The sequence below is a fragment of the Desmodus rotundus genome, chromosome 1, assembly GCF_022682495.2.
Source record: "Desmodus rotundus isolate HL8 chromosome 1, HLdesRot8A.1, whole genome shotgun sequence".
NCBI lineage: Eukaryota > Metazoa > Chordata > Mammalia > Chiroptera > Phyllostomidae > Desmodus > Desmodus rotundus.
The window spans coordinates 146160864-146184381 of NC_071387.1; the positions used below are offsets into that span (position 1 = coordinate 146160864).

The 23518-nt window shown below is 41.7% G+C and overlaps 1 protein-coding gene across 1 annotated transcript in view; it reads right to left on the reverse strand.

The window, feature by feature from the left end:
- Positions 1-5580: 5580 nt before the first annotated feature.
- REEP5 (receptor accessory protein 5) overlaps positions 5581-23518 on the reverse strand; it is a 33042-nt gene continuing 15104 nt past the window's right edge. Inside the window, exons 3-5 of the mRNA XM_024563243.3 lie at positions 21998-22136; positions 12740-12908; positions 5581-8029 (exon numbers count right to left, since the gene is read on the reverse strand). Coding sequence (XP_024419011.1) covers positions 7980-8029; positions 12740-12908; positions 21998-22136 — 358 coding nt within the window. The 3' untranslated portion in view covers positions 5581-7979. The remainder of the gene's footprint in view (positions 8030-12739; positions 12909-21997; positions 22137-23518) is intronic.

Below are 23518 nucleotides of genomic sequence, written 5' to 3' on the forward strand. Positions count from 1 at the left end.
TCACATTTTACTGTCCGTATTTTTTTTTATCATTGTCTTTCTTAGGTAAGTCCCTTTAACATTTCATATAATGACGGCTTGGTGATGATGAACTCTTTTAACTTGATCTTATCTGGGAAGCACTTTATCTGTCCTTTCATTCTAAATGAAAGCTTTGCTGGATAGAGCAATCTTGGATGTAGGTCCTTGCCTTTCATGACTTTGAATACTTCTTTCCAGCTCCTTGCCTGTAAGGTTTCTTTTGAGAAATCAGCTGATAGTCTTACAGGAACTCCTTTGTAGGTAACTGTGCCTTGGTGTGTTCCTCTTTGTCCAACTTCTTTGGGAGACTCTGGGCTTCCTGGACTTCCTGGAAGTCTATTTCCTTCACCAGATTGAGGAAGTTTACCTTCATTATTTGTTCAAATAAGTTTTCCACTTCTTGCTCTTTCTCTTCTTCTGGCACCACTATGATTTGGGTGTTGGAACGTTTAAAGATGTCCTGGAGGTTCCTAAGCCTCTCCTCATTTTTTTTGAATTCGTGTTTCTTCATTCTGTTCTGATTGAATGTTTATTTCTACCTTCTTCAAATCATTGATTTGAGTCCTGATTTCCTTCCCATCACTGTTGGTTCCCTGTACATTTCTCTTTGTTTCACTGTGTATAGCCTTCACTTTTTCCTCTCTTTTGCAACCATACTCAACCATATCTGTGAGCATCCTGATTACCAGTGTTTTGAACTTGCATGTGATAGGTAGGCTATCTCTTCACTGCTTAGTTCTATTTTTGGAGCTTTGACCTGTTCTTTCATTTGGGCCGTATTTTTTGTCTGGGCACACCTGCTACATTGTAAGGGGCCTTAGGTATTCACCAGGGTGGGGCAACCTACTTGACTGGCACTGTATTTGGGGGAGTGGTCTAAGAGGGAACAGTGCTGCTTGCTGAGCTCTCGGCTGGCTTTCAGTCACTTCCTCTGCTACTCACCAGCAAATTGGGCCCTGCTGGTGCTGAATCCTGGGTGGGTGGGTTTGTGTACATTCTAGTACCCTGTGGGTCTCTCCAGTGAACTGTCCTGTGAGGCTGGAAGTTTCTCCCACCTGGTTTCTGGCTATAAAATCCCCACAGATTTTTACAGCCAGAGGTTTTGAGGCTTTATTTCCCCGTGCTGAGGCAGCTACTTTTAACAGTTTAAATTTTAGGCATTACGTTCCATCTTAGGACTTAGTTTTCCTTCCTTTACCCCACCCCATGCATGCCTGGTCTCCATCTTCCCTCCTGTCATTTACCAATATATTTAATAATTTTAATCACTATTCACGGTTTACATTATTGTCATATATTCCATTTGCAGCTGAGCCATGTAGTGCCTTTGTTACTCAGAAATGTGGTCAGGAGTCCAGCAACACTGGCCTCCTCTGGGATCCTGTGAAATGTGCAGAATCTCTGGCCCCAGCCCAGAATTCAAACACATTTCACAAATCCCCAAGTAGTTCTTGCGCACATTTAAGGGGGGGGGGGGGGGGTTTGCAAGTGATTTTTATTTTTCAGATTTGTTTACTGCATAGAAATATGGAAACAGATAGGGAAAGCAGGGGCTTAGTTTTTAATCACTACCCCCCCCACACACATACACTAAGCTACCATAAATTCATCTTTGTATACTTAGCACACATTAAAGTTTAAGAAATACTGAAGTATGATGTGGATATTTTTATTTCCTGCACTTACGTTTTCCTTAGAGCTAGTATTTTTTCATTATTTAATTTTCTAAATATCACTAACTCAACTACAAATGACCAGGTCTCAGAATGTCCATTGAAAAAGTTTGTTCACATCAGGCAGTTTACTAGTTTTCATCTTCGTGAAGAAGTCTCCTCTGGAGCCTTTCACCGGGCTCTAATCTGCTGGTCACCTGTTAGGCCTGGTGCACAGCTTCTCTCTGGGTTCCCTTCACTGCCACCTGGAGTGTGGCTCCATTGCTTTGCTGTTTTGGATATCTTGTGTTAGTGTATCCTGTGTATTCCTTTTTGGGGGGTGGTTCTGTGCAACCCATCTTCAGGCTCTTCTGGGAAAAATGCGAGGGGGGAGATAAATGTTCTTACACCTTGCTTATCTGTCATTCCCCCCTTCCACTGTTCGGCTGGGTATAAAATTAGCATTGGGAATCATGTCAGAAGTTCAAGGGGATTACTTCATGGGCTTCTGACTTGTGTTACAGTTGAAGGGAAATCCAACCCATTCTACTTTATTGTCTTTTGTGACCCACATTAGTCTGTTGAAACCTGCAACATCTCTGTATTCTGAAATACCACAACAGTGTGCTTCAGATTATGGGTCTTTTTTTGTCTATTGTGCTGGGTACTTAATGGGCTCTTTCAATCTGGAAACGTGTGTTCTTAGGTTCTGGGAAATTTACTTGATCTTTGTTGGACTCTTGATTTGAATATTGGACATAATGGACTAGTACTCAGATTTTCTTACCTTTTTCTTTTTTTTTTGCCTTTATGTTCTATTTCCTAGATATCCTCAGCTTTATCTCACATCAACCCATCTATTGAAATTTGTATTTTTCTTGTATTTTCATCTTCTCTAAGCTCTCTTGCCATCTGAATATTTCCTTTTTCTAGCAGTCTGTTATTTCATGGATATAAATTATTTCTCAGAGGGTATGATTTATATTATTTTCTAAGTTTCTTTTTTTTTAAATTCTCACCCGAGGGTATGTTCATTGATTTTAGAGAGGAGGGGAGAGAGAGAAACATCAATTGGTTTCCTGCTGAATGTGCCCCAACCAGGGATGAAACCTGCAGCCTTTTGGTGTGCTGCACGACACTCCAACCGAGCACCCAGCCAGGGCTGCCGTTTTTTATTTTGATCCCTGTCATGTTAAGTGTGTTTCCTTAGATTGATTTTTTTTTTTTTTTTGTAAGAGTGAAAGATCACAAAGCTAATTGGAAGTTCTGAGCACACAGGACTTTCATACTGAGCTTCACTAAAGGGATACCTGCCGAGATGTTTTCTGGAAAATTTCCAAGGTCAGGGGTGTCCTCTTAAGCTTATCTGCTTCCCCAGGAGTCTAATGAGCTCCCGGGAGATTAAGGGTCTGGAAGCCTAATGGGAGAAGGTGCGGTGGGGAAATGGGTCTCAGCTTTGAGTCACTCAATTTTGTCTTCACTATAACTTCTCCCTCCGTCTGCCTGTGTTCCCCCACTCCTGAGACCCTCTCATTCTGTGCAGAGGATAAACCTCCAGCCTTTTACTGGGATAGGGATAGGGTAGTTTCTCACCAGCTCTACTTATTTGAGTTCCCATCCAACATAAGATTGCTCTTTAGTTATTTTGATAGTGGGTGTGACTTTATAATGACATTTCTATATCCAAAGAGACTAGGGAAGGTAGCAGACCCCAAAGCCTGCGGTTATATTATTTCACATGGCAAAAGAGGCTTTGCAGATGTGATGAAGGATCTTGAGCTGCTATAAGCATATCTCAGAAATATTGTGGGTTGAGTTCCAGACCACCATAATAAAGCAAGTATCTCAACAAAGCAAGTTGTAATCTTTTTGTGGGTGGAGGGTCTTGCGTTCAGTTTGTAAGAAACACCTGTGGGGTGCAATAAAACAAGGTATTCCTGTCCTGGGTTACCCAGGTGAACCCAACATAAGCACACAGGTCATTATAAAAGGGAAGCGAGTCCTAGAGGGACGCAGGTGAAGGAATGCAGGCAGTTTCCAAGCTGACAGAAGCAAGGAAATGGGATTCTCCAGTGTCCAGAAGGAATGCAGCCCTGCCAACCCGTTCTGGGTGTCTTACTTCCAGATCTGTAAGCTAACGAACTGTGTTGTTTTAAGCCAATTTATTTGTGGTGATGTATTACAGCAGCAATAGGTAACAAACACATCAGGTGAATTACATCGGGTTGGCCAAAAAGTTCATTTAGCTTTTTCTGTATGATGCCTCTAGTAGTGCTTAGTTGTCTTTAACTTCATTCGAAACAGTTTTGTTAGATCGTATTGTGACAGTTGTTGTATCAGTGTGCATTAAAAAACTTACTAAAATTGGTGAATTTTTGTGCAACCACTTTAGTATTGAAGATGGAAGAAAATATGCAACATTTCCAGCATATTATGCTTTATTATTTCAATAAAGGTAAAAACGCAACTGAAATGGAAAACAAAGACGACTTGTGCAGTGTATGGAAAAGGTGCTGTGACCGATCGAGCACGTCAAAGTTTCTTGGTACTGCTGACGTGTCAGCCAAATAATCCCTTGCTGTGGGGCTGTCTTACGCGTTGCAAGATGTCTAGCAGCACCCCGGCCTCCACCCTCTAGAAGCCAATAGCAGGAGATAGCTGACATACTCAAAATACCCAAATCGATATGGTGGAAATGAAAATTGTGTCTTTTACAGAAAAAAACTAATCGGTCTTTTGGCCAACCCAGTATCTAGCTAAGACAGACTCTCCAGACCTTGGAATTGTTGGCCTCATTAGAAGTCTCTACTTAGTGGTTCGAAACCCTAGCTACCTATTAGAATCACCTGAAGACTTTTTCTAGCACCTGGGTACCACAATGGATTGTCAGGACTTCTGGTAGTGGAGTCCAATACCAGTATTTTTAGAAAGCGCCTTAAGGGATTGTAATGAAAACCTCTGTATACTAAGTGTAAAGATAGCATTTACCTAGCAGTGGTTTTACCTTAAAATGCAGTTCCTGGACCATCAACATCACCTGGGAACTTGTTGGAAACTTAAATTTTTCAGCCCTGCCCAAGACCTACTGAGTGAGAAACTTTGGAGATGGGACCAGCCATCAGGATTTTAACCCCCACCCCCCACCCATAAGAAATTGATGCACACTAAAGTTTGAGAGCCACTACCTAACCAACGAACCTCCTTATTAATCTCTGAGGTGTGCATTACAAAGATATGTTATACTATTGTGGTAACTTTTAATTAAGGTCAGTCTCAAATATATTTACTTTCCTGCTGTACTATATAGAACTATAATATTTGATGGCTAAGGATCTGAATTGTGTGTTGTTGGTTTTTTTAAAGATTTTATTTATTTTCAAGGGGAATGGAGGGAGAAAGGGAGAGAAACATCAATGTGTGGTTGCCTCTCATGAGCCACCCCCCTGCACTGGGGACCTGGCCCACAACCCAGGCATGTGCCCTGACTGGGAATTGAACTGGTGACCCTTTGGTTCACAGGCCAGTGCTCAGTCCACTGAGCCACACCAGCCAGGACAGAATCATGTGTTATTCTAAACACAAGATTGTAGACATAGACATGTAAAGACAGATATAGGAGACAAAGCTAACATACCCTCCAGCAGTAGGTATTTTTAATAAAATCCTCAAGTTCTCGGTCTCAAAGTACAGAATAATTTAGAGGCACATAGCATTTACTGCATTAAAATATATACTACAACAACTTAGGAGACTTGTGTGTAATGCAATGTATGAGTAGAAAGTGGTTTAGATTTCCTTTAAGTCAAGTAAGAGATGGGATTAATAAACAGCAGTGTTTAAGGTTCATTCATCTGGATTCAGAATTAGCCTACACTTTTTTAAAGCCCCACAAAATGAAATGTAACAGTTCAATGAGATAATGGAATTTTATTTACATCCATTTCCATTTAGTATATCACATCTTCAGGATAGGCAGTAACTTATTTAAAGGCTATGCTCATTTTCTCCAGGCTGTGGGCAGAGAAGACTCCCGAGGAGCAATAATTATTGATCTGAAACCTTTCAAGTAGAAGAATTGCTGTGGGGATTCTGTAACTTTACATATCCCCCAATACCATTCCTGCACAAATAAATGCTCGTCTTCTAGCTAGAGAGAGGCTCAATCAGTTTCCAAATACGCTAGCCTGGCAAAGTATCACTTGGGAAATCAAAGCTGAGACAGAATTGTTCAACTCATAACTTCTGTCTTTAACATGTATGCTTTGCCAAAAGCTAACAAATTTCTTCCAGAATGCACTGTAGGAGAAAACTGTCAAGACAAAAAATTTGCATTCAGAATATATTTTCTCACTATAGTAGTTTTTAAACTAATATTAGCCTGTAAGTAGTTATGAGCAATAGTAACTTGCATATCTTGCCTGGTAGTATATGCAGTTGTCTAACAATCTGATTATATATTTTGTATGCCAGAGAATGCTCATTTTCATTCTTTTGCCACCAAGAAAAGTGTACTGTATTTATGGGGAAAGGGATTTAAATACTCCTACAGGTATTTTTTTTTTTTAAGGCTTGATTTGATCCAAATAATTGCTTGCTTTCTGAAGGTTTTTAAAGTTAAGTTTAATAAGATGCCTATGATCACCACGACTGTCCTAGAAAAGGTAAATGCCCCGATCCATACTGTAGTATTTGGGTGATATCGTCCCTTATTTTTGATGTCTTTAATATTTTTTACATCGTGAGACATGATCACACGTAGGTATGATCTTACCTAACCGTTATTGAAAGGAGAACTAACTAATCATTTATTTGCCTTAAAACACCTCTCGTAGGCACCCTGACGGGGGACTGAACCTGCAACCCAGGTATGTGGCATGCCCTGACCAGGGATTGAACTGGCGACCTCTCTCTCGGCAGGATGACGCCAACCCAACTAAGCCACACGGGTCAGGGCTAACCTTGGCAGTTTCGTTGTACTCTTAGTCAGCTTAGTCTAATTCAGAAGTAGCCTGGCAGTATGGTTGATACAAAGATCAGTTTTTCTACTCCAGACAAGCTACTTGGCTGATCAAACTGGAGACATTGATTTTTAACTTTTTGTTACATACTTGTATTATGTAGTTATATGCAATTATCAAAATAAAGCATAAAGATGAAGGTATTTAAACAACTACAAGTAATTCTCACTTGCGAACTAGGGAGGCCTCCTGTGAGTGACCTTAAAGGCCAGAGAAAGAAGGTGAAGGCAGTTTTTCCTCATCACTGCCAACCAGATTACAGGTTATACCGTGCTTTCTTTCCATCTCCCAGAACTGCTCCCAGAGCCGGGGGTCATCATTAGCATGCACTGCTGGCTAATGATATAAACAAGAACATACATGTAATCAGGGGTGGGCAAGTCTCAGGAGGGTCCTTAAACTGGCTTTAAAAAAGACTGGAAAAGAAATGACTAAACCAACATGTTAGCATTGAAGGTGAAACCAGGGATGATTTCCATTTTAGCATCTCAAAAACAGACAAATCTAAAGCTTGTAAGCAGGTTATTAAAAGGCCGTAAGTCAGTATTACTAGTTAGTTCTACAGGGAACCGGGAGCTGTGATTACTGATGGGTGTAGGTTTCCCCATTTGTCAGCCAAGTGACTGCTGTGCAAAGCTGTTCTAGTATTCAGCTGCAAAGGTTAGGAAAACAGCCAGGACAACCTCCATTCAAACTCATTTATCACTTAACTGTTCATTCTAATTATTCCTGATTCGTAATAAATTTCTGAAATATTTTTTAGCAGATTACGCCAGCACAATAGAACCTCCAGCTTTTGGCAGGTGCTCTCCACGAGCAGTATGCATGTTATAACCAGTACATCTCCCTACACATGTATGCACAAATACATCAAAACATTTAATACAAAATTGTACCTTGCATGAAGTAGAACTTTAAAGAGTACCCTAAAAAATAAGTACAAAGAAAATGCATGCAAAGAGAGCCCATTAAAGTACAAAGCCCATGGGATACATAATTTTATTTTAAGTTTATATTTCTGGTAGGATGATAAATATGTCTTTTCCTACCGAGAGGCAAAATATATTTTCCCCAAATTTGGATACTGCCCATTGCATTAAATTTAAATTAAAATGTTCCCTATGTATATAGACAGTAAAAGTAAGCAAAAAACAACACATTCCATTTTTAAATATATCAAAAATGTTTCCAAGGCAACATTATTAAAATGATTATACCACAGTCCCTAACACAACATCAAGCTCTAATAGGCAGGTATGGAGGGCGGAAGGGGCGCATTCAGGCGGGCTTAGGTGCTCTTCTTCTCATCTCCCAGTAAATTCACGGCAGCTTTCTTGACTGTTAAGAGGAAAGGAAATTTTATCAAAGCTTTTTGCAAGCAGGCTCTGTGCGTAATGTAGCAACTAGATAACAACTGGGATGACTCATGTTTGGATGAAAACACACTGAGGTTTGTGGTCAGGGCTAAAAGTTTCCAGGAAACGGCTGAGAAACTACTTCATGGCACAAATCCTGAATACTTCAGCAAAGTTCTTGAAGGTCCTAGCCTAGCCAGGTAGTGACGGTACCACTTTAAGTGGAGGGTTCTTGAAGGTCCTAGCTCCCTGCCCCCCACCCCCACCCCTGGTAGTGTCAGTACCACTTTAAGCCCTCTGTCCTGAAAGCATCACACGCTGCAGATTCCTTGGGCATTTGGTGTTCCTCTGTACAATCAAATTCTCGTTTGTACCTGGGTGCTCACCTGTACCATTTCACTGTCTCAATCTGATGACACCTAAGTCACCCACCTACTCTATGGTGACAGAAACTGGAGGAAGTCCTCATTCCCAGACCCTGGAAATGATGGTATAATTAAACACATTTGTATTCTCTAAATGTGCCACCATTTCCTCCTGTGACAGGAAGAGTGTGCCACACGTCTCTGAGCTGGTGCAAGGTCTACATTCACGAAGACAAGTATTGGTCCCTCCGGGGGAAGCTACGCCTTCCCCTTCTTAATTACCAAGTAGCGTAGAACGTGCTGTGAGAACCGGTGTGGTGTGTGAGATGGAGGAGGGAGGGCGTTTTCTGGAAGCTGCCAGGGCCTCCTGTGAGTCCACACTGCAGCTGTTTTTGATGGAGCTGGAGTCCAATAACAAGAGCCAAGTCCCTCCTTGTTCACAGCCTGGCAGCGGCTCCCCACTCAATCAAAACTGCTGAACAAAGTTAACAAGAAACTGTAGCCTCTCCTAACTAAGCCCTTTGTAAAAATTTACTTCCTGGAGAACCCAGAAGCTGTGAGAAGAGTCTAATATGTATCAGCATGTAAGTTCCTCCTTATTTTCATTCTCACACCCCTGCTCAGGAATGTATCATAGCACAGTAAGATTGGACTAAAATGGGAATTACAGTATTGCTATGTAAGAGAACCAAATGGCTAAGTGATGTGGGCAAACTAGACAGGAATGGTATCTCCAGAGGCTGATGGGTAGGTTGAGGGCAAGGGGAACAGAAAAAAAAGTTCTTAAAAGCAACTGGTGACTCCCAAGTGGGAGCACGTGAAGGTTGTGAGTTATGCTTAAAAATGCAGAAAGGTGTGTTGGAGTGGACTGGAGCTGTGCGGACAGAAACAGGAGCGCGGAGGAGAGCTCTGAGAGGGAGAAGTGGGGGCACGTCACGTGGGGCATCAGTGCCGCTGGAGGGGGTTGGTCAGCCCGCATCTCGCACTTTCTAGTTAGCATGGAGCTCCAACTGCAACAACAAACCCTCCAAATTTCGTGTCCACTGCCCTCTCTTCTCCAAGTGCTGAGAACCCTTACTGTGCCCTCTGGAACTTAAGACCCATCAGCAGGAAATCTCCTCTAATCTCAGCCGTTTTTCCAAATATTTCCTGACCTCCTTACTTTTGCAGAAATACGGTTATCCCAACGACACTGCTTTCTCACGTGGTGGCTGGTTTTTTTCCTCTTCCATGACCCTGGTACCATTGGGTCTGGGGTCCAGTGTTATCTTTGTTGCTCATTGCTACATTCAGAAGTTAATGTCATCGGATTGTATCTTCCTCTAGCATTTCTTTTCCCAGTCATCTCTGATCCTTGGGCTATGTTGCCTTATTTCTTTTAAAATGTTTGCCACAAAGTTAATATCACTAATACTACTATTTTAATTACTGGTGAATTCAATATCCATATATACACATATATATACACATGATCCTTCCAGTATCCCGACCTCTTAGTTGCTCCCCTCCGATTGCCTTTGTATTCCATCCTACCTGCTCCACCTGCCGCAGGCACTCACTCTCCTAGTTCTCATCACTACCAGCAACTGCAGTCCCTCTATATTCTCAGTGTCAAGCACCCCACTCCCCACCATCACCTCCTATCTTTGCAGCTCACTCCTGTTCTCCCGATTCAGAGTTCTCCCATGACCACCTGGTTTTACTATCCAGTGATCTTATCCCCTTTGCCTCTGTTCCTCCCTTCACTCCCCACCCAGCTTAAATTCCATCCTCAAACACCAGTCCCACTCTCACTTCAGTGAACAAAATTAACCTTGACACAACTCCACTTATTCTGAATGTGGTTAGAGAAAAACAAAGACAAACCAGTCACTTTAAATCCATGGACACAAATCTCAAGTGGGCCTTTAATACTGCCTGGCCATCACATGACACTGTCCTGGGCCACTCCCACTCCCACTGTCTCAGAGCGGCCAGCAAATGATGGACCCACTGGTGCATGTACTGCCTGTAGCTGCTTTCACAGTCCGATGGGAAAGCTGAGCACCACAGGAACCGGAGGGCCTGCAAAAACTACAGTAACTGGTCCTTACAGGAAGTTTGCTGATCCCAGCCCTAGGCAACTATCTCACTTCTCTTCCACCCCTTCTTTCCCTATCCTCTCTCACTTGACCTTTCTTCCTACTTCACTGAGGAATTTGAAGCAATCAGAAGTTACTCTGATAAGCTCCCACTGTCACATGTACTGACCTACCATCATTTTACCCACAAACCCTGATTTCCCTCCCGTTATAATCGGTTGCTCCTACGACCAAGCCCTCTTTTTGTACACCAGACAGAGTCTCCTCTGGCCTAGTCAAGGACAGACGGCCAGCAGCCCACCTTCTATCATTTTCTTGCTCTTTACTGGATCACTCCCACTGATTCTCAAACATACTTTGTTTCTTCCACCTCAAGGAAAAGAAGCAAAACTCCTCGGGACACTAGTTCCTTTCTCCAGTTCCAGCCCAATTCTCCTTTGCAGGAAATTTCTCCAAACGGTTGTCCATACTCTGTCACGTCTCCCCTCCCATTTCTCTCAAGTCCATCCCAGTCGGGATTTTGCCCCCGCCACTCCCCACATCTTTTGTCAAGATCACTCGTGCCTTCCTCACTGCTAAATCCGATGGTCGGTGCGGGGTCCCTCTTATCTTACTCGTCCTGTCTGCAGCATGTGGCAGGATGACTCACTCCCTCCTCTCTGAAACACTTCCTTCCCTGGGCTCCAGTGATACCCCCTCTTGGGCTTGTCTCGCTCCCTCAACCAGCCACTCCTTATCAGTCTGCTTTGCTGTTTGCTTCTCATCTTCCCGATTTCTAAACATTGGGGGCCCCAGAGTTCAGTCCTCAGACCCCTTCTTTTCTAACCACATTCACCCCCTTAGTGACCTCACTCAGTCTCATGTTTACTATGTGCTGGTGACCCCCAAATTCATATCCCCAGTCTAGACCTGTCCCCTTAATGCCCGATGTTTATATCCAATGGCTGTTTGGCTACTCCATGTAGGTACCTAACGGACACCTCAAAGTCACGTCCAGAAATGAATTCCTTATTTTCCCTCTCAACCTGTTAAACCCAGTCTTCCCTAGCTCAACAGCAATTCTATCCTTCTGTGGGTTCAGGCTAAAAAGCTTGGCCTCGTCCTTGGCTCCTCTCTCATACTCCATATGCAAGTCCTATGGGTTCTACATTCTAAATCTACCAAGAACCCGAAGACTTCTTACCTCCTGCTACCACCATCATGAACCAACCCACCACCATCACCTCAGCCAGATCACCACAACGACCTTGTAACTGGTCTCCTCATTTCCTCCTCCTCTCTCTTCAGCCTAATCTTAATACAGTAGCCAAAGTGATCCTGTTAAAACACAGGCCGGATCATGTTACTCCTCTGCTCAGACTTCTCCAGCAGCACCCCATCTAACACAGAAGAAGCGCCAAAGCCTGTACAATACAACGCACGGCACTGCACGCTCTGTCCTCTTCCAGCCTCCGCTCTTCAACCTCTCTGCGCTTGTCTCCTCCTACTCTCCCTCCACGTTCATTCCCTTCCCCCCAGGCTTTTGCATGAGCTGTTCCTTCTGTCTGGAGCATTCTTCTCCGTGGTTCTTTCCTTGACCACTTTCATGTCTGATTCAGTATAGCCGTCTTGGTGAGGATTTCCTAAATGACTCTATTTAAACTTGTAACTTTCCCTTCAGCCCCTGGCACCGCCTATCTTTTTATCTGCTACATCTTTCTCTGTATCAATTGCTAACTATTACTTTTTAATTTAATTCTCCCTCTCTCTCTCACAAGATTGTAAATCTTCATGAGTTCGAGGAGTATGATCTGTTTGGTTCACTGGTTCATCCCCAGGGCTATGAGCATACTTGCACTTATTAAGCACCTCAGTGAGTATCTGTTGAATGAATGAATCAGAGAGCTGAGAGAGAGGGCATTCTCTGGGACCTGCAGCAAAAGCAATCTGGACAGCATGCTAAGCAGTTCAACCTGAAGTCAACTAAAGAGATACCTGAATATAAATAAATGTGATTCTCTCAAATCTCTGTCTACTACAGCAAGTCATTTTCCCTAATGTGCTGAATGAATGGTGCGTTAAATGTGGCATGGAGGAAAACCTGAGGAAAGTAAGGGACAATAGGCAGTCTTGGTAAAGAAATCCCGAGTAATCTTGGTGTTTGGCTGAGGGAAGCTGACAGGACAAGAAGGCCAAGGAGCTTATTGCTTAGGCCCAGTGTATCACAGCCCCCATCACGTGCTGAACCCAGCTGTCCCCGAGTCTTACCTTCTTTACTGATGGCATCTGCAGTCCCTTTGGCTTTGTCCTTCATTTCATTCACCACGTTGTCCACCTGGGACTGGTGCTTCAGGAAGAAAGGACGGATGATGCGCTTGTAAAGCAGTTCTGCCCCATTCGAGGGGCTCGGGGCCATGCACCACAGCAGGAAGCCGCACTGCACAGAAGAGAGCCAGCAAGGTAAGGGGGGCGTGGGCGCCCTGACAGTGCGCGGCTGCGGAGGCGCTGCCTCTGCTAATTTCTCCAACCGCACTTCCAGTGTGTTCTGTAAGCTACAGGTGAGCTTTCTTAGACGGAGAAATGTGACAAGTAAAGGGCTAGTAAGGAAGAGCTGAGACTAAAAAGGAAAGGTAAAACACAGCAAGCCCAGCAGCTTAATTTCCTTCCTAACGTGGACTGCTTTTTAGCTATAAAAGCTTTTATTAATTATTAACTCTTAAAAATCAATTAAAAAAAACACAGCACTTCTCTGCATGTGTAAAGCCCTATATAGATGAGACCAATATTTATGAGGCTTGTTCTTAGTAGGCTTACCTTGGTAAGTCTGTCACATTTATTAATCCTGTTATAGGGAAAATACCCCGGCCATTCTCAAAATCTCCCCATAGTGGAATCTCAGTTCTTAGCCGTCAAATAATCTTTACAGTCAGGTGTTTCTCTTCTTCACCTGAATGAGGTATTATTCCTAGCTCTTTTTTTATGGCTCTACTTTGCAACTGAGATTTTAAAAAACAACAACAAAAAAATAGAAAAGAATTGTACCCTAAAAACTAAAAAAAAAGAACGAAAAAACCCCGCAAGAATTGTTATACTATATTTATATCCAAAATAATTTTAGTTTATTCAAAGGATAAATAACAACCCAGCACTTCAAGTTGTCCAAGCAGTTTACTCCTCTATGAGCAAAAAAGGAGCATCCAGAGTGATGCACTCATTTCCCTAGAAAGTTTAATAAACTACATGCACACTAGGTTCTTTTTGTTTAAGATTCTAACACCCAACCTAGCTGGCTCTATAAAAAAACAGAACTCATTTCTTGAGATCCAAATCTGTATTTTTTACTTCTTAAAGTAACTAATCCCTCAACTTCTTGTGCCACAAATTTATCTCTGTAGCATTAGTCCTTGTTATTCTAAACCCAGAGTGCATTCAAATAGTCAAGAGACTATGTCGCTTTTCTAAAAGAATCTTTTGGACTTAATGCACATATCTGTGCCCTAACGCTCACTCCATCAGCACTATGTTGGCTCTAAGAAGTTTGCATTATTTTCTGAGGTTCTATTACACTCAAAGTCAATAAAATGCAGGTTCTCAACAGATTACTCTCTCTAGATTATCTGAACTATAAGACTCTGGGAGAGTAACAGTCACAAAGTAGAATTTTTACAGACATAAGAGCGGGGCGGGGCAAGATTTCAAAGGACGGTTGTCAGACTGTGTTATGAAAAATAAACTATAGCTATATGCTTCTTAAAAGAAACATACCGAAGACAAAACCAATTAAGACTTAATGGGATTTGCATCCTTTTATTTGTATGAGACAATCACCAACTCTCAAATAGCTCATGTAGTAGTACATATACATTATTTAGGGCAAAATAAGCAAATAGCGATAAAGGAAAATTCACCAAGAAGATTCACCTAAATATCTTTGCTATATGTAGACTACATATAGCTTTGTATATATCTTAATAATTATATCTTTATATGATTCTTATTTTTATAGTTATTTAATTTGTAATTACATATAGCTACAGTTTCAAATATTGCTCCGAAATATATGAAGTCAGAATTATATAAACGGACAAAATCCATACAGATTTTAACACTTCCATCGGAAAGTTATGTATCAAACTAGAAATTAATAAGAATACAGAAAAACCAAAATTTAAAATCTTGATTTCAAGATTTTTACATGTTTCTCTACTCAACAAGCAGGGATTCTAAGAGGATTACACACTGCATCATACAGAGGATAAGAGTATGGTCTCACAGAAACCGGTTCCAGCGCTGGTTCTGCCACGTACTAAATAACTCACTGGATTAAGAATCAGGAGAGTTGATATCTACTTTACGACTTTAAGCAAATCGGCCTCAATAAGAGTTAATTTTCTCTTATGTAGGATTTTAGGAAAGCCACAGATTAATGTACTTGAGGAAAGTATGTAAGACAGCAGTAGCATTACCAAGTCCAAAGTTCCTATTTCTGTTGAAAATCTCTGAAATATTACCCACCTGTTACAGATATCAACTCTCAGCAATCCAGAATCCTATCTCAGCTTCATCCATCTTTTCTGGATGAATTAAGGCAAGACTACCAGACAGGACTAGGGCCAAGGGTCTATACTTTGGCACCTCTCCGATGTGATTATTTTGTAGGCTCTACTCCAGACGGTTAATTTAGTTCCTTCGGTACCCTCTTGAGACAGTAAAATAATTACTGCTCTCCACCTACATCCTTAGCATTTTCCAGGTCTCAAATAAAATAACTTCCTTGTATTAAAAGTAAAGTTAATTACTGTTCAATCCTCAAGGTGATACTCGGCTGCCAGCTTTTACAACTCCCTTTTCTTTATCTGTGTGACTGCCCCACAGCCCAGGAGTGCCCTCAGCCACGCGGATCCCCCCGTCCTTTAACCCAGCTGCCCTCAAAGTGCCTGCTGACGATACTCCCAAGGGCAAACACAAGCCCACTCCTACCTGAAGTTCAAAGAGTCCATGCTTTTTCAACTGAACTCTCGGCACTCTTAGCATGGACACACGAAGTCCTGTAGTTATAAATTACAACAGGAGAGATAACCCTGTCTGCGATTCTAACGCTTTCACCATCCAATTTTTCCCTAGGAGAGTTATTTCCAAGGCAGAGATATTCATAATATGCACAGTTTAAAACTAGCCCCCAAAACGAGAGTTAAAGTCAGAAAAACATATATTTCAACACTGGCCTCCTGATATACAGCAATCATTCCCTCAGAAACCTAAGCTTTCCTTGGGAAGACTTCGCAATGCAGCCACAGGAACAGGAATGGGCTGGAGTTAAAGGGGACTGCTCGGAACACACAGATAAAAGCTCAAAAGGAACATGGGAAGGGGAAGATTATCTTTTTTGCCTCCTGCAAAGTTAAGAAGAGGAATGTTCTGTTCTCTGTCAACAGGTGAAACAGTACAGGTGACAGTTTGGGTCAGGAGCTAAATTTGACAGAGTTTATTCAATTTTGTTTTAAAAATAAATCTAGAAAATGATTTCAGTGAGGGTAAAGATGAGGTGCAAAGATAGCTACTCACTGGAGCATTGGTTATAACAGCAAAACAAATCTCCCAAATGTCTATCCGCTGGGGAATGGGTAAATTATTAGCTATAATGGATAAACAGCTATGTCAAAGAATATTGTGTGACATGAGAAAACACTCAGAGTATTGAGTTAATTGAAAAAATTGAGATATACAGTTGTATATTGTATATAGCCTGAAACATACATATGTCATACGGTTAAGACTAATATATATACAGTTCTGTGTGTATTTATGTCATAGACAAATATATTTGCACATTAACATAAATAGGAAGACTACCTAAGATATTAACAGTGGTAGGGTAACAAATGCTTTTTCTGCTTTATCTAAAACATGCCCCCTCAAAACACACACACACACACACACACACACACACACACACACACCACGAAACTTTTGTTTTATTCACCAAAGGATTCCCCAGACCTAGAACAGATTCTGGCACATAGAAGTTCTAAATAAATATCTGAAGAATAAAGAAATACACATATGTTATTTTCATAATCAAAGAAAAAAAGGATTTTACATTTATTTTTAAACCCTTCTGCTCAACTCACAACCCACTGTTTCTAGCTTAATAAATTGTATATGATCTTTTCAACTAACCTTTGAGGCCTGACTACTGGTTCCTCTTTTTTACCTCCAATATTACAGGCTGCTTTAGAGAAATGAATACTAGAACTCCAGTCAAGATGGAGGCATAGGTAGACATGCTTCGCCTCCTTGCACAACCACAAGAAGAATCACAACTGACCACAAAACAAAAACCACCCAGAACTGCCAGAAAATTGGACTATATGAAGGTCTGACAACCAAGGATTTATAGAAGCCACACTCATCCAGACAGGTTAGAGGGGCAGAGACAAGGAGCCTGGGTAGAGAGGACATGGTGTGGCGTGGAGACACGGGAGTGGTGGGGGCAGTGGTGGAACAGGCAGTCCCACATTCATGTGTAGAGGATAAAAATCAGGAAGGATACCTTGGGAGCAAGCCATCCCAGCCCCAGGCTAGACCACAGGGATGCGGAAGGAGAAGAGGAAGAACAAGAAATTGAAAACATATTTGAAAAATAATGAAAGCAAACATCCCTAACTTGGTGAAGGAAATAGACACACAAGTCCAGGAAGCACAGAGTCCCAAACAAGTTGGACCCAAAGAGGAACACACCAAGACACATCATAATTAAAATGCCAAAGGTTAAAGATAAAGTGAGACTCTTAAAAGTGGCAAGAGAAAAGCATAGAGTTAACTGCAAAGGAATTCCCTTAAGACTATCAGCTGACTTATCAAAAGAAACTTTGTAGGCAAGAAGGGACTGGAAAGTATTCAAAGCCATGAAAGGCAAGGACCAACAACCAAGATTAGTCTATTCAGCAAAGCTATCATTTAGAATGGAAGGGCAGATAAAGGAGTTCATCACCAAACCATTATTATATAAAATGTTAAAGGGGCTCATTTAAGAAAAAGAAGATCAAAACTATGAACAGTAAAATGACACAAACTCAGTTATCAACAACTGAATCTAAAAAAATAAAAATAAACTGGGCAAACAACTAGAACAGGAACAGAATCATAGACATGGAGATCATTCGGAGGGTTATCAGTGGGAAGGGGAGGGGGGTGAATGGAGGAAAAGGTACTGGGAATAAGAAGCATAATTGATAGGTACAGAATAGAAAGGAGGATGTTATGAATAGTATAGGAAATGGAGAAGCCAAAGAACTTATATGCATGACCCACAGACATGAACTAAGTGGGGGGAACACTGAGATGAAGTGGGGTACCAGGCAGAGGGAGGCAAAGGGGGAAAAACTGAGACAACTGTAATAGCATAATAAAATATACTTTAAAAAAGATCTGTCCCCTAAAACAACTTCTACAGACTGTAATTTGGAGGCTTTTTCTCAGCCTGTTCACTGAAGCCACTCAGAATATGACACTAACGCAGAAGGGAAACACTTTGGTTGGCAGTACAATCAATGTTAATCATGTCAGGTACACTGTCTATCTGCAACACGTACAGTACATTCATTCGCCTTCTGTCACTGGCACTACTAATGGATGCACGTTCATTTTACTACTAGGGAAGAGCATTGCTGTAAACCACTTTTTGTAGTGTACTTCAAAGAAAAACATAAATGATTTAGTAATTATCTCTTATTTTGGATCTTCTCTCTACCCTGTGTGCCCTCCACTGGCGAGGTGATCAGGAGTGGCCCGAAAGTCAGGCTTGCTCATGTTTCAGAAGTTTGAGGTCAGACACTAGTGTGAGTGGTTCTGCCGACAGGATACTGCTCGCTGCAGCAACAAGGGGGCCCAAGGCCGCGGCCAAGTTCCCTTCCATTAGAGAGCGCACCGGGACATCGCTACCATGAGATGGGTCTTATGAGGGGCTTCAGAATTATTTGTACTTTAAATATATGCATCCAAATTAAAGCATATATTTTTTACAAATGCCAAATGTCTTTGAGTAACAAAAGCAAAATATAGCCCATCAGCTATGAAATCTTAAATCTCCCCACAGAGCAATTTTTCCATTTGTTTCAAAAGGACTATTCTTTAGCCGTCTTACATGGCATTCTGTGGTAATGTCATTCCAAATTAAATATGTGTATTCCAATGAGCATGTTTTCAGTTAAATTTTTAAACCACTTAGCTTGTCATACTGTATGTAATGTCCTGGAATTTTTATAATGAAGGAATCATGCAAAAAATTCTCTATCTGTACATATAGGTCATTTCATTCCTTTTAAGTGTAAGGATGTACTATTAACCCATTTAAACATTTACCTGTTGAAGGGCACTTCAGTTGTTTGTAGTTTTTCATTACGACCAAAACCTCCGCAGTAAATATCCTTACACAGCTCTCTTATGTGCAGTGAATATTTCCTTAGGGCAGACACTTAGAATTGCTTCAAAGAAAATTTTCAGTTTGACAAGAAACTGCCTCAGGGCCCCTTAAAAAGGCCATTTCAACTTATACCACAGCACGGCCACCACACACCCACTTCCCAGACCGTCCGCCAGCGCCGCACAGTGTTAACCTCCTGAATACCTGTCAATTTAATGAGGACAACATGGTGTTCCACAATTTCAGGTCACACTTCCCAGGTCACTAGCTACTTACACTTTTTTCTCTTCTGTGAAATATATTTCTATTTATAATCTTTATCCATTTATCTCTTTCTCTTACCTGTAAACATTTTTATATATTATAGATATTAATTCTTTATCTATTATAAATGTTGTAAATCTATCCTCCTCGTCTGTCATTATTTTAACTTTGTTTATGTTGCCTGTTGTCATATAGAAATCTAATTTTTAATAACTTAGTCAAACTTCAATCAAATCTTTTTCTTTGTGACTGCATTTTTCTTGGGTCCATAACTCCTGGTTAAAAAACACTCTATACTTTTTTTTAAAACAGAGGTTTTGGGCCCTGACTGGTGTGGCTCAGTTGGTTGGGCGTCATTCCACAAAGCACAAGGTCGCCAGTTCGGTTCCTGTTCAGGCCACATGCCTCAGCTGTGGGTTTGGTCCTCAGGGTGCATACAAGTAGCAACCTAATGATGATAATGTCTCACATCACTGTTTCTCTCCCTTTCTTTCTCCTTCCTTTCCCCTTTCTCTAAAAATAAATAAACAAAACCTTTAAAAAAAATCAGAGGTTTTGGCGTAGACGTCCTATCCTTGTGAGGTGCGGACGGAACAGGTTGGGGGACTAGGTTGCCGGGAAGTTCCTCCCCAAGCCCTCCTGCTCCAACCCCTAGAGCTGCGATTTACAATTTAGCCTCATCTCCTCATGCTGTTTGGGGGAGCAAAGGGTGACACCTCCACCTAGAGTAACTAGGACTGGGGTGTGGCCTTCCTCCGTTCCAGTGCCTGGCAGAGGAGCTGATCCCCTGGAGGAAAACGAGCTTACAGGCCAAAGTGACAAGATATTTGAAAGATTCAAGCGCTGCACAAGAAAGACAACACAATCAACTACAAATTCTACCAGCAGCATTAATATTAGAACTGAAGGATCAAGAGTTTTAAATTGGGTTGCTAACTATACTAAAATAAATACAGCGATATGAAGTAAGAACAAGAAAACCTAGGAACACGCCACGATCAAAAAATAGAATGGCACATATAAAGAACACAGTGCATGACATAAATAGCAGACTGGAACAAACTTGAACATTGGAAGATGAGATCGAGAAAATCTCCCAGAAAGCGGGAAAAAAAAATTCAAATAGATTTTTTAAGTAGCTAACACCAAAGAAAAAAATATATCCACAACTACCTGGAAATAAAATCAAGATGCTATCAACATGGTGGTGGCTGTGGTGAGGGAGAGCCAAGGAATGAGAGAGCTTCCTGTACCTACTTTCCTAAATCTAAACTGTTTTCAATAAAAATTTTAAAAAGTAAGTAGAAATGTAGAAAACGTAGGACAAATTGAAATAATTAAGGGATGTGAGAAATATGTCTGAATATAGAAATAAGAAACAAGACTAGTTCTTGGGGAAATAAAAAACTGGAAGAATACTGCATGCATGTTGTATGTACACTAGGTGGCCCCAGATAATATTTACAAAGTCATAACAATGCCAGGGTGATGTCTGTTTACCTAACTAGCCGTGGGACAGGCACCGAGGAAGACAGGGGCCTGGCGAGGCTGCATGTGTGTGGGAGGGACAAGGGAGGAAAGAGCCAAATCCTTGTCTCCTGGTGGGAATCAAGAGCATAAAACAGACAAATTAAAAGGTGGCTAAGGAAGAGTAGTAGACATCGAGGTAAATGGCAAGATAATCTGCCATAAATGAAGGGACAGTGGTTGCTTTTAAGGAAGGAAATGCGGGGGGCACAGGGGTGTAGAACAGCTGTACTGCAAAACTCCTGCACAACTTTTGAGTCTTTATGTGATATGTAACTTTTTAAAAGTTTATCGACTTGACAGCGAGAGAGGAAGGGGGGAGAGAGGAGACATTGATTTGTGGTTCCACTAACTCATCCATCACTGGCTGATTCTCGTACATGCCCAGACCTGCGGGGATCACACCCTCAACTCACATATCCAGACGATGCTCTAACCAACTGAGCCACCCGGCCAGGGCGCGTGTAACTCTCGTTAAGACAAATGTTTAAGCGTATGAAGGGAAGGGACAGAACCCAGAATTCACACCCTCTCCAGTGTGGGAAGTCTGGCTCTGGAAACCAGACTATTTACATACTATGCAGATTTTCTTCCATGGAAGACACTTGAAGAATCAGCTGAAGATAGCACGTCCCATTTACGGAGGACGAACCACTCTATCTATTAGAACATATGAACTCTCCTTGTGATTCACCTCTGGTGGAAATCTGGAGTTGACACAGTTCTGTTGGGAACGAGTTTTGACTTCCTCCTCCTTTCCCCTCCTGCTGGTAACCCGCTGCCTAACGCAAGGTGTGTCAGGGCTCATCCCTGACTGTGCGCTCATCAAAGTTATTGAAATGGCGTCCTCAGAAAGCCCAGTTTGCAACTTCTGTCGTCAAACCTATGTAAGAAATAAGTATTTTTTCCTGCATAAATACTGACTCCCGCTTGCCACTGTGAATAATCTACGGCCTGTGAAAAGTGCAACGCTTCTGCATCAAATGCAGACAACACTGTATGAAGACAGGATCTTGGCAAGCAGCAATGTTTGTGATAGGTCGTAGTATTTCCATCTTTTCTTATCACACACATCTTGAACACACAATTGCTATGGCTGTTTCCAAGAGTGTAAACAAAACAATGTTAGACATGTTGAATCCTGTCTTCCTGCTTAGGTCATCTGAAGCAGAGCCACAGATGCCTAACATTCAAGCATTTGTTCCTATTCCTTATTAACAGGTCCTGAGATGCAGTTTCTTTTAGGGGTTGGGAGCAAATCAAATCCACATATGGAAGGAAACAGAGCAGTTCAGGGAAAGCCAACGTACCTTCAGCATGTAGTAGAAGGGTAACCATGACAGGAAGAAGTCGGAGAAGAATTCGGCAATGCTGAACACACCATACACGACCCAGTAGGTCAGCCACTGGGTGTCATCATCTTTGTTGGGACTCTCGATGGCTTTAATTCTGAAAGGCAATACAAAAGCCAGTATATCCTATAGTAAGATCTCAATGAAACATTTTCAAACACATTATCACAGCCTGCCCTCCAACACCCACTGAGAAACTCCAGCAAATGTACGCACTGTGTCACTAGACGCAAGAGTACAACATACAACCAGGAAGCAATGTGGAGATCAGGACAAGTTATAATTACTTGTTCCCATGTTCCGGTCACCAGAGAAACCAGTTCCCGCTCTCCCCTAGATCTCCACCTTGCTTAGCCTCTACCCAGGCCCCAGGAGACAACCCCAATGGCTGGGAACCTGAGTACTTCCCACTCCTGAGGGGGTTCCTGCCACCAGGGATCTATCAAGAATCCTCTCATGGTACTTAGGTTCTTACACACTTTTAATAACTTGAGGTGCATCATGGGTGAATAGGAATTTCCATAAAGGAACTTCTGGAACACAGATAAGGCACTGCCCGAAGTCTGTAACATATTTAGTAACAAACAGGCAAAAACAAAAACCATGGTGTCCTTTTGGTTCTGCATTGTGAGATCTTCAGACTGGTCTTTCCTTCCTTCATCAGTTAATAAATAACACGATTTTCTCAGTACCAACTACTGCTTAAACAAAATTCATTTTGCAAATAAATATTTATTCTAGAAATAAATTTAAAATATTTTACTTTTTAGCCTGGGCTGGTGTGGCTCAGTGGACTGAGTGCCAACCTAAGAACCAAAGGGTCGCCAGTTCAATTCCCAGTCAGGGCACATGCCTGGGTTGTGGGCCAGGTCCCCAGTAGGGAGTGTGTGAAAGGCAACCACACACTGATATTTCTCTCCCTCTCCCCACCTCGCCTCTCTAAAATAAATAAAATCTTTTTTAAAAAATTTCACTTTTAAATTAAGTTCCCATCCCTCCACCCTATCCCCTTTAGCAACCATCAGCTTGTTCTCTGAGTCTGTTTCTGTTTTGTTTATGCAAGTATTTTTTTTAATTTCACATATAAGTGAGATAGTTCAATATTTGTTTTTCTGTGACTTACTTCACTTAACATAATATCCTCTAGTTCTGGGGCCAACAATGTTGTCGTAAATGACAAGACTTCATTTTTATGGCTGAGTGACATTCCAGTGTGTATGTAAAGCAGTGTCCGGCGGTAGATGAACGGATAGAGACGTGCAAAGGGACGACCAGGCTGCTTCTGCAGCTTAGCTATTACAAGTAGTGCTGCAGTGAACATAGGGGTACATGTATCTTTTCAATTTGTGTTTTTGGCTTTTAGATAATACTCCAAAGTGGAATTGCTAGATCGTGTGGCAGCTCTATTTTTAACTTTTTGAGGACTCTCTATAGTGGCTGCACCAGTCTGCATTCCCACCAACTGTGCACTAGGGTCCC